This window comes from Myzus persicae, unplaced genomic scaffold, assembly GCF_001856785.1.
Source record: "Myzus persicae strain clone G006 unplaced genomic scaffold, MPER_G0061.0, whole genome shotgun sequence".
NCBI lineage: Eukaryota > Metazoa > Arthropoda > Insecta > Hemiptera > Aphididae > Myzus > Myzus persicae.
The window spans coordinates 24,157-42,852 of NW_019104121.1; the positions used below are offsets into that span (position 1 = coordinate 24,157).

The window sequence follows — 18,696 nt, forward strand, 5'->3', positions numbered from 1 at the left end:
TTAAAAGTACCTAAGTAATGACAACTTATTTTGTTTTGTTTGAATACTTTTAAATTTACCTGTAATATATAAATGTATTATTCATATTTATTAAAATGACACAAAATTGTTGTACATGTAACTGTACAACTACAGGAGTACCTACATTTTGTGTAACCCAAAATCGTCTGGAAAGTTGTTGAGTGGTTCAAGGTAAAATTTTAAAATTTGGGGCTAGGATATGTTAATCACATTTTCAAAAGAATTTGTTAAAAAAGAAGATAATAAAGAACCTAATAGAACAGCAAAAGTAAGCAAAAATGTACATACTATTGTTGTTGTATATAATTAGATAAACAAATAGTTTTTTTTATTAAACTATATTTTGTATTTCTTTCATGAACATTTAACAAAACTCAACATTACATTTTTAGAAAAGTTTTTTATCAATGATAATATGAATATTCAATACATACTTTTAGTTAATTTCACTAACATTTAGTATTTTAAATTGAATTTGTTCAATTTATGTATTTATCTAAAATATATATTTTTTTTTATTATTATTAGTTATAAACTTAAAAAAATTATTTTAATCTCATTTGACATATTTAAAACGTGGAGCTATGCCATACTTCCTGGAATTTTAAATTCTACAGATTACGGTGAAATTTTAGCTTTACCTGTCCAGCTTTCGCCTGTCACGAAAAACTGAATTGACCAAAAAACATAAATGTTACTCCTTCTAAGACAGAAAAATTAAAATTACTTAAATAGCTAAACAAGTGTTTCTGTAAATTCTGTAAAATACAAATTACTACTAGAGCGCGTTACAAGAGCTGAAGAGCTTGACCCGACAATAAGAGCACTACTCATTTGTGTATATTGGATTATGAGTTGCATGGGCCTGTACCAACCAAACATGGGACACCAATAATAATTATGTAAATATACAATATCAACAATATTATATAATCCGTGGTTTAGGCCTCATCAATTTTTAATTCTGTCAATCCAGGGGGGTTGGTCCAGACTCGAAAATCCCTCCTTGGGTACGCCCTTAATGTGCTAGATGTAACATTATCATTATCATGCAACATCAATTTTATTATTTGAAACAGTCTGAATATACATACTGATTGTGCTGACTGACGATATGATTTGATTAAATGTTAAAGTAAATAAATTATTTGATATGTTTGTAAAGTGATTTCTATTATATTGTTGTTACTTTGAAACAATTCTATTGCAATGCCACATCATGTCATAATGTACACATTGTTATGTTACTAGTATTACTAGCCAATACTGATTGTACGTCTCATCACAGTATGCATTTACAAAGAAATACTACCAAACAGCAGAAAATGAAACAAGCATGATGCCTCTCATATGGCAGTTGCCCCAATTCCAATCCCTAAATTGAACATAGACTTATCGTGTCATTGCACACATGACAATTTTGTCTTTAAACTAAAATACTGCACAGCACTAAGCAATGTCTGTGATCTTTAAATCTTTGAGCACTGAAAGCAATTGACATTGAAATGCATCATTAAGCCAAATGCAGACCTGGGGTACAATAAATGTATCCTGCTGTACGGTGCCACTTTAGGATGCAATTCATGTGAATATTATTGTATAGATACTAGATTGTGAAACTAAATATGCATAGGAGACCGCTAGTAGGCCACTACTCGAGCCGCACAACTAAAAGAAATTAAATTACTTTTAAATTAAACCAATGTAAGTATTTAGAACGAGTTGATAAAACAAAACCTTAGGATGAAATTTAATCTGGCAATGGAAGGTAGAATTTGATCGATATTGTGCGAATAAGAAGCCAATTTATTACAGGGATGATCGCTGATAGGTGATCACCAACACTAAAAATTATAACATGTATTATTTATTATTTATAAACAAAACCATATTATGTTATTTCATTGTACACAATTCTTAAATTTAAATCAGACTCCATATTTTAAAAAAAAAATAAGAATTACAATAATAATTAAAATCTTATTACACATTTAAAATCATTATTTTTCCCACTACAATACTATTTGAAGCTTAATAAACTAGTTAAAATAAATTTGTTTTTATAATTATAAAATTATTATTATTCATCTTCTGTGTCGCAAATAATATAAAATACTTTACATTGATATATTATGATTGTATACTAAATCACTGAAGTCATTATTTTTGGAACCACAATATAAAAAATAATAAAAAAATATTTTGTATTGAACATAATATCTAGCATTTACAAGATACATTTTTACTTTGTATTTGGTACTATATAATAATGGTCGGAAACTGGTGGCCAGCTCAACTATTCAATACTGCCATTATTATTTTTTAAATAAGACTCAAAGACTAATTTCTATCTAACATAGCCTCAAAATATTTTAATTTGAATGCGGCCCTAGATTCTAAAAAGTTACCGACCACTGCTATATATAAAACTGTATATTAGTAAATACATAAATTCTAGTAATATTTTATGATTTTTACTAAAGAGAATAAAATATAAATCATACTTAATTTATAATAAGATAATTTGTATTATTTAATTGTGTAGTTATACTAAGTATATTTTTATACTATATAGTTCTACTTGTTTCCATTTACACAAATTCTATCGGCTGAAACATAATAAATCAGACTATTAAAATATCCATTAAAATAACTTGTTATGATAATAATTGTAAATATTTGTACGGCATTTTTGCTAATCATGGGTTGGGAATGTATTATTTTCCTCAATCATAGGAGTTGGGTCTCATATATTAAATACCTGGGTCGTGGATGTATACATAATATTTGAATAGTACTCAATATGATAAAAAATAAGTTTAATATGGTAAATTTACCCAAACATATTTGATAAGTTTACAGAAGAACATACACAAAAATAGACTTTTAAAGTATAATTATTCAAATAAAAGTTAAAACTGTATACAACATTTATTATTTTTTCAATATGCATATAAAAATGAATTTGTTTAAATTATTTCATGGTACTGATTTATTCTATTTAATAATATAGTTGCTACTTCTTTTGAATACAAATGTACCTAATACCCCCCTATTTTTTTTGTTATGTCATTACATACAACAAAAAGTACCAGGATTAACATCATATTGTGTGTCTCCAAAAATAAGGAACGCTCTATACCTAAGTTCATATATTACTCAGTACCATATACATATTTTTGAATTTTGATAGATGGATCTGAAAGTAGACTGTTGGATTATAAATTCTTATAACTTACATTTTTTTAACTATTGTATTTATAACATGAGCAACAACTTAACTATTTTTGTGTACCCTGTTTTAACGGACAACCGGTGTAGGAATACAAAATTTACTCGGTTGGCAATGGGACCCCCCCCCCCCCCCCGCCACAAAAACAAAAAAAAATAGTATACTTTAATACATTACTAGAGGACGCTACACTCATATTTGTAGCCTCTATTTTACAAGTGCATAATATAGCAAATGTACACAGAGCAGATCACGTTTAGCTTCTATATAGTTTAAAGTAGAATGCAACTTAATGTTAAGAACATTACCTATGTCTGTATGAAAGTTTTTAACAATAATTCAGTTTATATATCAGTTATAAGCATTTTAATTTGCTCTAAAATGTAATATAAAAATGTATTGAAAAATTGAACTATCATCAAAAAACCCCCGCATAAAAACATAGATAATGTTCCAACAATTAAGTTTCATGATAGGTTGATTCACTCAAATTTTTAAACCGAAGAAGCTGAAACTCCTAAATGTGATATGCTGAACAAAATTTGCTACGTTATTCATTTATAAGGCAGAGACAACAAATGTGTGTAAAGTATGGGTGCGTAATAGCATGGTAAAAATATTAACTGTATGCACTAGCTAGGACATAATGTAATATTTTTTTCCATCTTTAAAAAAAATAATACATAGTGTATAGTTTCATTTTTGGCATCACACAAAAATTATCAACTATTAATGATTCATTGTACATTTCTTTAAAACACAGCTATATTGTTTTAATAATAAATAAACTTACTGGATTAATTTCATCCATAATAAATTCAATGCCCAAACCTCCTGATATTATTTTAAATTCTTCAGCTGATTCTTGTGAAATATCACTTGTTTCTATTTCTTCCTTTGTAATAAGTTCTATTCCACCTTAAATACATTTTTATATTTTATTATATCTGTACATTTAAGATTTAATACATTATTTAACAGTTTTTTAAATTATATATGTTCATATAAATTTAATATAGTCAAATATTATTATGTATTAGGTTCATCCTTATTTTTATTACTAAAAATAATTATTTCTACTAACATCTATGATGTATCCAAAATCCATATAGTTTTAAGTTAGGTAAATAATTAAAGAATGGCTATACCCTCAGTTTTTACATTATTAATATAAAAACCAAAAAAAAAAGTTTTAATTTAATTAACCAATTAATTTGATTTTTTGTGTCATGCTACAGAAAGAAAGGTGCACATCATGTAGTAAAATTGAACACATTACATATGCAAAAAATAAAAAATAATAAAATAATAATAATACTCCAAAAGAAAAATTAAGAAAATTAAATTTTTAAAATAATTAAATAATAATTAATATGGCCTACTCAGCTTGATTTTATATTATTCAATAATAATAATAAATAATTTATTTACATTTATGAAACACTTACTCTCAATGAATTTTGGCCACATATCTTCTTTACTAGTTATCAGAACTGCATCTTTTACGAGATGCATAAAATTATTATAAGACTTCACATCATCATTGGCAATATAATATTCTCTTAAGGCCTTCAAAGTTGATACTGGTTTGATTAAATCTTCTAGATTTTTACTACGCTCTATGAAGTTTAGAGTTATGTATTGCATCTTTTTACAAACTGCAACAATAATTAGTATAAATATATAAATAAATTTATTTAGTATAACAACAATGAGCCAAACAGTAATAGAAAGAAAGAAAAAAAAAAATTTATTTGAAATATTGAATTTTATCTTCATACAAGAGTATGGCCAAGATGATGCCGAGGCACAGTTTCTTCCTGTAAATCGTGATCAGATCACACTTTTATAATAAATTATTTTTAAGGTGTTCAATTCCGTACAAGTCATAGATACATCAACTTGTGAACTTAGTTGTCAAGTAGAATCAAGAGAATTTAGTGGTTAATCATTATACCTGTAACTTATTTTTGACTATTTTCATCAGTGTGGCAATGCGTTTTTACCAAAAGGCAATGACGATATCAATGACGATGTAGAAAACATGAATGTACTATTATATTATACGATGATATTATAAAGGATGCTCATCCCATTTTAATATTAAAATTATGCTAGCATTCAATTTCTGATTTTTGAAATTTTAAAGTGTAGTTATAAACTATATTTTTAAATACTTAAATATTTTTTGATCAAACATTTTCAGAAAAATCTTCCAATTCACTATTTTCATTAAAATGTGTAGGTTCTCATAACCAATGTTAGTTAAGCTACAAGATACTCCATACATTTTGTGAAAAGTCTAAGTATTGAAAACATCATATTAGCATTTAAATGTATGCATTATTTAAACATAAAAATACACTCTATAGTCTGTACAATACCCAGTAAATTAGGCAATTAGGTATTATTACTAAATAATACTAGTTAGTACAAGTCAATAAGTGTGTTATAATATTTAAATACCTACATAATATGGATATGAAAAAATTCATCACTTGTACTCAGAAGTACATTAGTCTTAAATATTAACTATTTTTACCTTATAATAATTTAAACATACAAATTGTTCTTTCAAATGATCTCATTATTCAGACATATCACCATAACTTATAAGTTATAAACAAAGCAATGCCTATGCTAGAATTTATGAAATAACTTATAACTATAGCTATTTTTGGAATTCTAAGCAGAATGCTAACAAGCTGTAATGAACTTTAAAATGTTAACTTTTTATAATATAAACCAACAAACACTATACTCTGTCCACAAGATAACATACCAATTCCACGTATTACCTTGCTATTGTAACCGGTCCCTCCCTAGCAGAGTGTGGCAACGAGATGTGCAGAATAACTGATTTTGGTCTGGCAGTACCATGTTTTCTCGTGGAACCGGGTATGCTAATTTTAGATACTATTCTACTGCTTTCAATTACATTAGTTAGTGTGTTACCTTTATTGTAATATTCTTTATTTACTGTATTATTATCATTAAAAAATAATGAATTTTAAGCTTGTCGACCAAAGAATTTAAATTAACAATTAATTGAATTAGTGTTTTCAATATTAGGTTGCGACCCACCCTCCAATAAAAAGTTTGGTTACGTCATGTCTTCATAATTAACAAGAATCATACAATATAACAAATAAAATATGTACTCCTATAGCAAAACAATATAGTAAAAATAAATTTTAAATACCAATTGCAGAATCAAATCCATTTTTCAAAAGTCTTTTAAAATCTTCTATCGGGTTCAATACTGTAATCACACATTGATTAGAAACGTCCAATTCTCTATGACGAACAAATCTTATAGTATCATTATCTTTTTCTGAACAACTGCTAAAAAAACATATTTTTATATATTATTTTCATTATTTATTGTTTCATTTCTTAGAATTAATACAAAATACATACTTTTCAGAAACTTCTTGTGGAAGTGAGAATGTTTTTTTAAATCCTTCATCATTTTTTGCAATGCTTTTAGTTGTGTTCATTAAATCTAATCCATCTGGACTTAATTGTCGAACAATATAATTATACAAAGATTGTAAATTAGGGTCGTATTCATATTCTGACATAACAAATTCATTCCTTAAATAATATTAATTATTAAAATAAATAAATAAATTATAATAAATAATATTTTTATTTACCCATCTTCAAATATATCTGTCACTTCTGAGTAACTATATTTAAGATTCTTGTCTTCAATATGTTGGATAATTGGATCTAATGATGGAAGTGTAAACAATGGTTCGCTTTCAACATATGGAATATTGACGTAAACAAAAAACTTAAACAACAATGTGTTTTATAAGAATTATTAAAAAATAATAGATATATATTGTATACATTTTTAAAATGAATAATTAAAAATGGAACATTTAATGTAGGCTCAAGACTTTAATCTAATTTATAGGCAATGGTTGGTTAAAATATACATTTTGATATACATACTTCTTCATTATCTTCTTTTTGGGGAAACAGTGCACCAATGTTTGACAAATTGATATTTAAATCAACTTTTCTAACAAGCATTACTTCTTCTTTTTCAACCATAGAATGGAAAATAGCATTAAATGCAATAACATCTTGCTACACATAATAATAAATAAATTAAATACATTATAACAAAATAAAATTATAATCTATAGTTAATACTAGTTATATTACTCGAGGTCAGGGGATAAATGAAATCACGATGGGCAATCCATTTATGGCAGACCATGGGTAACTTTTTTTCTTAACTGAACCAGTTGTTGAACCAAATGATTTTAATATGATAAATAGTATAAAATAACTAATTCAATGTATCATCTAAACTTTCTCTGAATCTTCAAAATTGATGGGATATTTCTGATTCTGTAAGCCTCAGCAATATATTTTACTTTTATTATCTGTGGCTTCTATTCTATACTCTAATGACCCATCCAGGATCCCGGATAACATGTGAGCAAAATATGGTGGAGATTGGTCAAAAACAGTAGATTTTCATATGTACCATAGAGATATAACACTAATAATAATATCTGTATTAGCCACCTATATATTATTGTAATCAATTGACCTATCTTTTCTGTTTTTGTCAAATTATATTAATGGTCCAATGAACAGAATTATTAGAAAAAATTAAGCAGAAAATCATTTTTAAATGCTAGAATATCTGTTGCCTCCCATCATACTTTAAATTATTCTATGTTAAATAGTCCTATAAATAGCATCAAAGTTTAAAACTTGGATTTCAGTCATGATTCTTATAATATATTGAGTGTATTAGTAATGAAAATAATATTAACAAAATATATTGTATAGTTTACATTCCACAATTATGTAAATAATTTAGTTTAACTTGTATAATTTGAAAATATAAGCTCTGTATTTTAAACCTGTGAGGTGTTAATAAGTTGATAAATAAAATTGAAGATAAAAGAAGAAAAAGTAAATAAAAATTAACAACACTTTAATTTACTTTATGGGGTATAAAAATATATGATGCTCCTTCCATTAAAAATGATCTTTGGCTATTTGTAGTTTTTGCGAATCCAAGTACTTGTAAACATCTTTTAGAGCTGACCTTAAAAATTGTATTACCTGTTTCTGGATCTAGGAAAAAAATGTCATTTATACAACATATTAGGTTATTTAGTGGTTTTCAACCTGTGCGTAGTGGCTCACAACCCAAAGGGGCATCATCGGTTATTATGAAGAAAGACAGCGTTTGCAGAAAAAATTAAAAATAAAATTATAATATATTTTTCACTTGGATACCTAACCTTACCTATTTCATTTTAAGTTATTATATGAGAAGAGCAAGGTTTTGTTATCTTTTTTTCATGGCTGCGTAAGTCCATTCTCTCCATATATGAACCGTAACCCGTACACGTGTGTGAGACACCTCGGCCAGCAATAATCGGCTCCAATCCATCAATTGTACAACAGACCATGGTGGATATAATAATTTTATTTAATTTATCATGCAACACCCACCACTTTGTTTTCAGTGTGGTATGCATATATCACTAAATAAAGCTAAATTAAATAATGTGAATATGTTTATTTTATTTTTACCATCATCATTATTTGTATGGGAGCCGTACATTTGATTTCAAAATCAAAAGGAACCGTGAACCCAAAATGGTTGAAAACCACTGAATTATATTAATTGTTGTGTAATATAGTCACTAAATTACATAACAATAATTTTAATTAAACTTAAATTGTTGGTGATGTACACACCGAAGACTGGTACAATTTTATCACCATAGTTATATGCATCTATCCACACTTCAAGAGCATGGATTTGAAATTTTTTATTAGCCTTTTTAAGAAAATTGTTCTTCATTTCTGCAGTAGAATATTGTGTTTCATAGTTCTTACTGAATAACCAATTAGAGCTTTCAGTAGTTACATCTATCTGTTATATTTAAACAAACGTTTACACAATTTAATTATTTTTATTATCTTGAAATAATAAAATAAATTAACAAAATTAAATATTCATTAGACACAAGTGAATTGTAAATACCTTTTTATAGCCAAAAACTTTAATATCAAAAACTTCTCCAAAGCTTAAAGGGGCGTTCCATGATTTTTCAGTTACTTCTTTTTGTCTATAATAACTTAATTTGGGCATAGCTAATTCAAAATTAACAGCAGTCGCCTAAAAGATAAAATAATTAATCATAAACATAAGGTTAGGATTATTTTTTTTCTTATAAAATGATCTGAATAATACGATTTTAACATTCACTTAATCTGCTTGGCTTTAAGGCTGATGCACTTAAAATAATTTCATAAAAAAGGGCCAATTTTGTTTTAACAGGGTGTCCAATATAGAATTGAATTAGAAAACAATTAAAACAGGTATATATTTTTATTTTATCTATGTTCAATAACATCTCCAATTTACTTGCAAAAAATAACACCTGGCATATATCCAAAGAGGTGTAGCATTGAAATACTTTTCAATTATTTTTTTAATCCCTGAGGTCCAGTTTTACTATATCTAAACCCAATGGTTTTCAAAGATGTATCTCCTTTTGTTGTGACTCTCTTAAAATAGATTTAATTATTTAAGTTCAAAATTAATGCCATAGGCTTTTTGAGTGTTACAATTTACAATATTGTTGAGATAAAATTAATAACAGTTTTTATGATTCATATAAACATAAACGAGACGCACCAGTTGAGCTCAGCCCTTTTTTTAACGAAATCAAAGTAAAATACAAGTTTCATAGAAACACTCATATACCTTTTTACATAACAATTGAAAGTTATAGAGAATATGATAGCTAAAACAATTTCATCATAATAATTGTTAATAAAATAATGTTAATATTTGTAATATAAAATACATTTTGTACATTGGCTATCAATTCTAAGAATTTAGATGTTTCCTAGAGAATGTATTTATTTTTTGAATTATCATTATTGTGGAAATATAAATTAATCTATATAATATAATATACAATAATATACACTAAATATGATACAATTATTTTACCTCGGTTTTCTTAAGAAATACATCTAATGCAGGATTGAGTGATATTATTACTTCACAATCTTTACCTCTGAAATCATATAATTAACTTTGAATAAGATTTCTTTGGTATTTAATTAAAGGTAATATTATAAAATATATATAATCATCAATTCCTCTAAGAGATCCAACCTGTGCATCATTGATTTTTATTTAATAGAATACAAGAAAATAATACAGTATTAATTGTACTCAAAAACTTATATAAAAAAAGAAATCTACAAAATATCACAATAATGATTTCTAATTGGTAACAAATATCAAATAAAACAACATAAATTCTAAAGTGGCATTCGGGTTATAGCTCACTGTGATACTTCATGTTGAGTTTAGAGTTTCATTATTGTACATCACATAATATTGTATTATCAATATACCGTATAGTTTTGAATAAATATTGATATAAATTATTTGGTTAGGTAAATAAAACTAATCATTGAGATATAGGGTTAAAATTTAATTTTTATATTTAATATAGATGAGATTGTAAATGTATTTATGAAAAAAATTTGTAAAAATAGTTTTCACATAGGTAGTAACATTTTATTTACATTTTTAATTGATATGTTTTTCACTTATCTATAAAAACGTGAAAGTAGATTCTTTGTAACAGCTAATCTCAGAAACGGTAAGATCGATTCGGCTGATTTTTGTTTTTGTTGTGTTTGTAACTGTCAGAACAGGGTTGATATAAAAGACAATTTTAGGAAAATCTACAGAAAAGTAGAAAATCTTCATTGCAAAAATATCATGGTGACATCTTTTCAGTAGTAAAATAAACCAAATAATAGCTTATTTTTCAAAAGTTGCCCAGAAACCTACATGCACATTGTAAACACTTTGGCAATTAATGTGTTAATTTGTGTCCTTATAGGCTTAAAGTGTTCATGGTACATTAATACTATGATGTAAATATGTGCTAAGAAAGCATTCAAGATGATCAATGACATTTTTTAAGTTTGAACATCATTAAACCCGAATATTAAATAACAATGTGAACAACGTTTATAAGGTAAAGAGTTGGCATTTTCAACTAGCAACAAACCTTGTCACTGGCAATACTGAGGACAGCTAGTTATATTACATAATTAATATATTTGTACTATTGTATAATGATGAAATTTTAAATTATAAAAATGACATCTGAGATCTGATAAATAAATAATTTTACTATTTTAACGCAGTGAAACTAGTTAGTTATAAGATCTCAGCATAAAATGCTTGTAATGGTTTTCAGTATAATATACAAACTATATTTTTAAAATAAACTTACATTATGGTTAAATGAATGTTTTCCGTTTTTAAGCAGGTTGCTATTACATCTATATTACCAAGTGCGATGTCAGTTGCAAGATTTGAAAACATAACAATTCGGAGGCTAGAGAAGATTTCATTTCTGAAAAATTAATTGTTATTATGTTTAAATATGATTAAACATTTACAAGTTAGATGAATAAGTAGATAAATAATAAAAGCAAAATAAAATAAATAAAAATATAGCTATTATAGCTTAAAAATAAGTTAGTATCATGTAATTAGTTATCAAAGTATGAAATTAGACCATGTGATACATGGACAAATTTAACGAAATCAAAAATATATTAAACTTAACTATATGCAAAAGTCTAGTTGATGTTCAAATTTTGAAATTAATATAGTTGACTCTTTATTGTACAAATTTGGAGTTTATGTGAATATTTTTATTTTTAAACAAATAAAAAGTATTAATTTCTTAAATTTTTTATTCTAGTACAAAGATCACACTTGACATTTATGGAGAAATAAATAAAATGGGAATTGATTAAAACACCTAGTTTAATATTAATTGTTTTAAACATCAAATATATTTCAAATCAAAGCAAAATATAAATTATCATTATAATTATTTTATAATAGTGTAATATACATACTTGGTCTGATTTTTAAGCATATCTGCAGCAAGAACAAAAGTACTGATCCAATCCGAAAGTGCTAAATTTGATGGAGATAGACGATGAACAGATTTATATAAATCCCAAGTTGCTGGACCTAAACCAGTAACAATTTCTATATTGTTATAACAACATCCTTGTGATGAGAGATGATTAATTGTACGAGATGACCCAAACAATATTAATGCCAAATGATCTTTACTTTCAGTTAATATCTAAAACATAATATGCAATATTAACATTATTTATATGCATAATTTATTTTTTATAAAAATGTAATTGATAATATAATTTATAGGTTACTTTTCTCTTTAAAATCATTGAAGCACAAAGTACAGATTTTTCAAAATATGTTTTTCCATCTAAGTCTTGCTGTAAAGAATTTTTTCCAATGTCGATTGCTAGTATTATTGCTTTCTATGATACAAATATTAGTAATTATTATGAAATAGGTATACAAAAACACGTATATTTAAACATGACAATAAACTTCGTGTGCAATTATGTACTACACATTAATAATACAATATTCTTATTATTGAACATAAACAACATATGAAGGTTATGTTAACCTAACTTGATCCAATGACAATGTTTTTCAATATCCCGACATAACAATATGTTATTTATTAATGTTAATTGGATAACAGAAGTTAACCTGTGGCATTGACGAGATATTTCTATTAATACTATATTAACTACTAGCTAGGTATCCCAAGAACAGCAGAAATGTCAGTATAGGACATTTAAGAAAATTAGTTTTAATCGACATACATCAGATAAGAATGTCTTAATATGTTCGATTTAAAATAATTAATCCATAGCACATAATTCAATAACTGATTAAATTATCAAATTTTTCCAGAAAAATGTAATTTTAACATTAAAACCAGTCTCTGGCAAGACATCTATGTAATGCATTCTTCCAATTCATATTACCTTTCCATAAACAACAACACCTTTCTCATTTTCCTTAACATAAATACCAGTAAGATCTGTGGCATTCACATATTTTATCATTCTCACTCTAGATCCACCAAACTCCACACATTTTTATAATTTCTAAATTCTACTAAATTTTTCTTTGCCCTCGACAAAAATGTAATATCTTCAGCTATGATCTTCATCAATCAGACAGTTCTTCCAATAATTCAAATCTATTAAACAATGTTTTGTATGAATATTCTTTATTCAGAAATGGATTGAGACAAATACCTATCATCAATAGATTAAATAAAAAATTGGTACCAAAAATAATCAAAATTTTAAAATGATTTAATTGCTTCAATTGACGTTTCAATTACCTAAGTAAATAAGTTAACTATTTAAAACCATTGTCCTGTGTCCTAAAGTCAGTCTGTCAACATAATATTGCTCTAAACATATTTAAATTTGTGATTTATCACTAATAAATGAAAATAATACATCTGGGTACCTTTTCGTTTGCCGACATTATGAGTTAGTATGTGTAGGTCCTGCGAGAAAGACGGCAATGAAGACCAACAATAATTTCTACACTGTGCCTCGTTATGCCAACTGCAGGTCAGTAGAGTGCAGTGGAGTTGTTTGATGATGCGTTACTGGCCACCGAGCACCGACCACTCCAAAAGTCTTGACGGCTCACTTTGCTCGTTGGCGTCGACAATCGGCGAACCGAAAAGATAATGGCGAAAGACGATAGGTTATCAATGATAGTGCGGATACTGTATATTCTTTACTCTATGGTATCAAGTGATAAAATAAATTGGTACTTTTGCAGACGCAATAATTCTAAAACCAGAACCACGAACTAAGAAGAACGACGAACCGGAAATCTGAGACCAACAATATTATAATACGCAGTAAGGTCGTAAGGAGTGCGCGTCTTCCTCCTTTCTCCAAATACCGCTCTCCTCTCTCCCACACGGATAAGCGACGACCAATCACCGCCCACCGCCGAACCGACGCCACCCAGAACAAAAACAACAATAGTAGGTATGACGCGGGAGAAAATAAATATTTCATTGGAAGAAAAAAGTATAGACGAATACGAAGAAATACGAAAAAATACGAATTAATACGAAGAGATATGAAGAAAACTTCAAATATTTTTTAATATTTAATTTCTATATCTTTCTTCTCCATGAGCACAACAACCGCCGTGTCTCTCTCTTTCAAACGTCATGGGTTTCTCTCTTTAGACGCAATCGATATCACTTTCAATATGGCAGGACTATAATATTATAAATACATTATAGTGAACTTGATTATTCGAGTCTCGATCTGCCACCGGTTGAGATGACATTTAAGATTAATAAATTAACTAAATAATTCAATTATTCATCATGTGTGTGTACCACTGTAGTATTATAGGTATACTATAGGTAGGTATTTATCTCAAGGCTCAATAAAATTCATGTTTGATTATGTAAATAAGAATATATTTTCTAATACCTACCTATCGACATGTGAAATTATTATTTAGAAAGTCACACTTACCTATTCGTAAAAAATGTAGTAAGGTTGTGGACACAATTGAATTAACTAATGTTTATATTAGGATTTAAAACATTATTATAATGACTAGTGAGTCTAGTGACTGTGTAGTGTTAAATCAACACGCTCTACGCAGTGGCGTACCAATAGGGTGGCATGACGGGCAAGTGCCACGGGCCCAGGGCCCCAGAACGCCGGGGAGGGCCCTTCAAAAAATGTAGCAATTTAAGTAAAACAGATTACCGTTATTACAGAATTTTAGTTATTAATAAGTTCTAGTAAAATTAAATCATTTTAAAGTAAAATAAATGTAATAACTAGAAAAATAACTGATACACGCAACACGCTTACAAGTCTAGGATACCGTATTGAAGTCTCAGAAGTCTGTCGATTTCTCGATTCGTTATCAATTATCATTTGTCATATTATACGCTATACAGTCTATTGTACTGCCCAGCTGAAAATTGAATAGCCGTCGTTTTTCTATATTATTTTGTCATTAGTTATTCTGTCATCAGTTGTGAGTTGTCGTCACTCGTTGAACCAAATAATTGATATTGTGATCATGTCAAAAAAAGTACCTAGTGGCTATGAAAAGCGTAAAAAAAATGGAAGAACAAGAAAAAGTATCAAAACTGCCTAAAATAAGTGGTTATTTATAATATTTAAAAAAATAAAATTCTTATTATAATGTGTAACAAAAAATGACCATATTATTCATAAAAGTATAATAAATATGCTTTTAATTATTTATTACCTTTTATAGCAGGGGTGGGTCTAGATATAAATTGTGTGAGTAAGTGCATGCTCTTCATATTACAAATTTGAAATCTAAGGACTAAGGGCCCGCTGGATTTTTTCGCCACAGGCAATCGAAGTTTTAGTTACGCCACTGGCTCTACGGCTATTCTTTCAAGTGACAAGTACAGCTATACTATGTACAGACAACACGTCAGTTTCGACGGTGTTTCAGATGAGACTTCGAGACTACGTCTCGCCGTTTCTCCTTGAAAAATATCCAGCTACTTCAAGGTCCAAAAATGTTTATAATTAAAAATTAAAAAATGTTTCATTTTTTTTTTCTGTAAATGACAACTCGACCAGTCTATTGAATTTAAGATAATTAGATTGTTAAACATATTATAGCTATTTAAAAATTTTTTTTATTTTGTGATTTTGTAATGTGTTGTGAATGCAAATAATGATTAACTCTAGTCAAACTTCGATGATCACATTTTGTTTTGATAATTTTTCAATTGTTTTTATAACAATAGTAATGCGAAAACAATTATGAAAACAGACATCATAAAATGTCATTCGTAACAATATTGATTCGCAAATGTCTTAGTTTAATCAGTATAAACAAAATTGGGATCACGCATTACATTATTATAGAGTCGTTACACCATCGTAATTTAATGTATTTATTTATTATTATTTTTTTATTGATATCAATTACAACTCTGACACTATAGGCCATTAGTTGACGTGTCTTAATAACTATTTACAATTATTATACATTATATTCTTAGTTTAACAATACGATTAAATTTATTCTATTAGATTAGTTAATTTTAGAAATTTCGGAATTTTTTTTTTGGTGTGGGTTGGGTACGAGGATTGCGTCGAGAGTTTCGGAATGATGTCGAGGTCCTTATCATACTTAATAATTAAGCTATATAGATTTTTTATTAATTAAACAACTTTGGTTCTAATATTAATATTTCTATTTTTATATATAGCCATACATAATTTATTCACTCTTCCGCTACACGTTATTAAATGGCCAATTTATGAATGACTAAATACGTAATAAGAAACTTGGTAAAACATTTTGTAATACGTATTATAAATAATTAAAATGACAATTAGGATTATTGATGGATTTAACTTGGTAGAAAGTAATCAAACAAATTGCAGGAAATAAATTATTATTATTAATAATTACCTATATTATTTACTTTTGTTTTTTAGGAATTTATTTATAATTACGGTTATTTATTTGTATCTGTTTACACTTCCCACTAAGTAAACAAGTGTTTAACTTCACAGATAATCTTTTTGGTCTTTATAGGTATTTGTGATAATACAAAATGGTATTTCACTTCGTTTCTATATTATATCACGTATTTTAAAATTTAATGTTACTACATTACATTTTTACCTTGGTTTCTTAGTACAGAGCTGTGAGTTAGAAGTGTTATGAAGTGTTTTGGGTGGAATACTACTCTATCAGCTATTTCTTTTTCGAATTTAATATAACATAGGAAGCAACATAGTATGATCCAAATTTTTTATTTTTATTTCCAAAATCTGTAATTGAATAGCTATGTGAACATTTTATTAGCTGCAGTTATTATAGCCTCAGAAAAGGTCATTTTTAACTTGTTTATAAGTTAATTAATCTATTTTTTTTTACTTCAGTAAAATGTAAATATTTATTTTGTTTTTGTAACTCAACTTTTTTGTACACCTTTATTATTATTTTAATAAAACATTCTGATCATTACTTGTCTTCAACAAAGTAGGTACGCTCTTAGACAATTTCATAGGTACATAATTTTAATATTTAAATAAATATATATAAAATTAATATTTACTTTAATACTTTATGCATATGTTATAATCGAAATAAAATTGTATTACACCGCTAATGGTTCATGTATCCATACGCAGGTTACGTCATAAAAAACAATAATATTGTTATTTGTTAGGCATTAACAAAACATATATTCATTAAACAAATATCGTTAAATATACGGAAATAACACAAAATTAATAAGTAAATAATTCATAAAACTTTACAAATTACATTTAATATGTTTTAGTTCAATTTTGAAGCTCCAATACATATTACTGACTATAGCCAAATACTTAAGTACATTTTTTGGCTTTTTATTTTTCACATGCACTTTGTATTCCAATTTCGGAAATAAATAGCCGATATTCAATATAAGCCTTCAAAACATAAGTCAGAAAATAGTGTATCATCCGTATAAGTATTTACCGTGCTCCTTGAAACTTGGCAACGTTGCTTGAAAGTAAAAATAATAGAGTGACAGATAATCGTACCGCGTCTCAGTCGTCATGTCATGTAACGCTGTGTCCTAGGTGAATCCGACAAATGCGATAATCGTTATACGACGCGACCGATGCGAATCGCGTTGCCGTCCGTCAATGCGATTGTCGCGGTGGTGTCCAATGTAAATACGACGAATACGATAATATTGCAGGGGATCGCAATACTAGTGGCATATGCAGCAGTGCAGTAACGCCAAACGGTCGTTTCCTAATATACTAAAGTTCTAAAATCCTAAAGTTGTATTATTAATATATATACATTATACCTATCACATATACAGACTACAGTGTTGGTTAAATATGTCTCTGCCATTAAGTTTATTAAATAAAATGGTTCTAACTGAAAATACAGCACTTAAGTATTTATTATATAAAAGGTATGTAATAAATTGTAATAAAAATGTATAGTAGGTAAATGTGAAATTATAAACATTTATATTATGTTCAGGTATAAAAAAATGAAAAGATCGTTTCATACCAATTCAGACATTTTAAAAGATCGTTTAGTTTTTGGAGAGTTTTACCATTTATATAATAAACTCCGGAATAATGACGTTTTGTTTCGATCGTATACCAGGATGACCGTTGAAACATTTGACTACTTAGTAGAAATGATAAGACCAGAATTTGACCTTAAATATACAAATTTTCAAGATCCTATACCAATCGAAGAAAGATTAGTTGTAAGTGTAACGATCAGGTAAGTAAATAATGCCATTTTTAATTTAATTACAAGTTTATTAACCTATATATTAAAAAAACAAAAACTTAATATAGGTATATAATAGGAATAGTTAATAAAAAATATGATTGTCAAATATGTAAAGTTAAACAAATAATAATAATTCAGTGTACCTTCACTGAGAATTATAATAATAATAAAACAAATTCTTAAAAAAATACTTTTCCCT

The 18,696-nt window shown here is 27.2% G+C and overlaps 1 protein-coding gene across 2 annotated transcripts; it reads right to left on the bottom strand.

Annotated features, from left to right (window-relative positions):
• Positions 1–1,960: 1,960 nt before the first annotated feature.
• LOC111038953 (X-ray repair cross-complementing protein 5-like) lies at positions 1,961–14,281 on the bottom strand. 2 transcript variants are annotated; one of them, XM_022322224.1, is made up of 15 exons: positions 13,665–14,281; positions 12,533–12,646; positions 12,209–12,444; positions 11,572–11,694; positions 10,263–10,329; positions 9,285–9,419; positions 8,996–9,173; positions 8,229–8,362; positions 7,217–7,354; positions 6,913–7,052; positions 6,674–6,850; positions 6,456–6,595; positions 4,702–4,911; positions 4,047–4,171; positions 1,961–2,630 (listed from the first exon to the last, which is right to left on the bottom strand). In XM_022322224.1, exons 1-15 carry the CDS (start codon positions 13,680–13,682, stop codon positions 2,613–2,615), a joined length of 1,953 nt encoding a protein of 650 aa, XP_022177916.1. In that variant the 5' UTR covers positions 13,683–14,281; the 3' UTR covers positions 1,961–2,612. The 2 variants fall into 2 exon arrangements, with proteins under 2 accessions (XP_022177916.1, XP_022177915.1); XM_022322223.1 differs by having other exon boundaries at positions 6,456–6,598; positions 13,665–14,280.
• Positions 14,282–18,696: the final 4,415 nt, after the last annotated feature.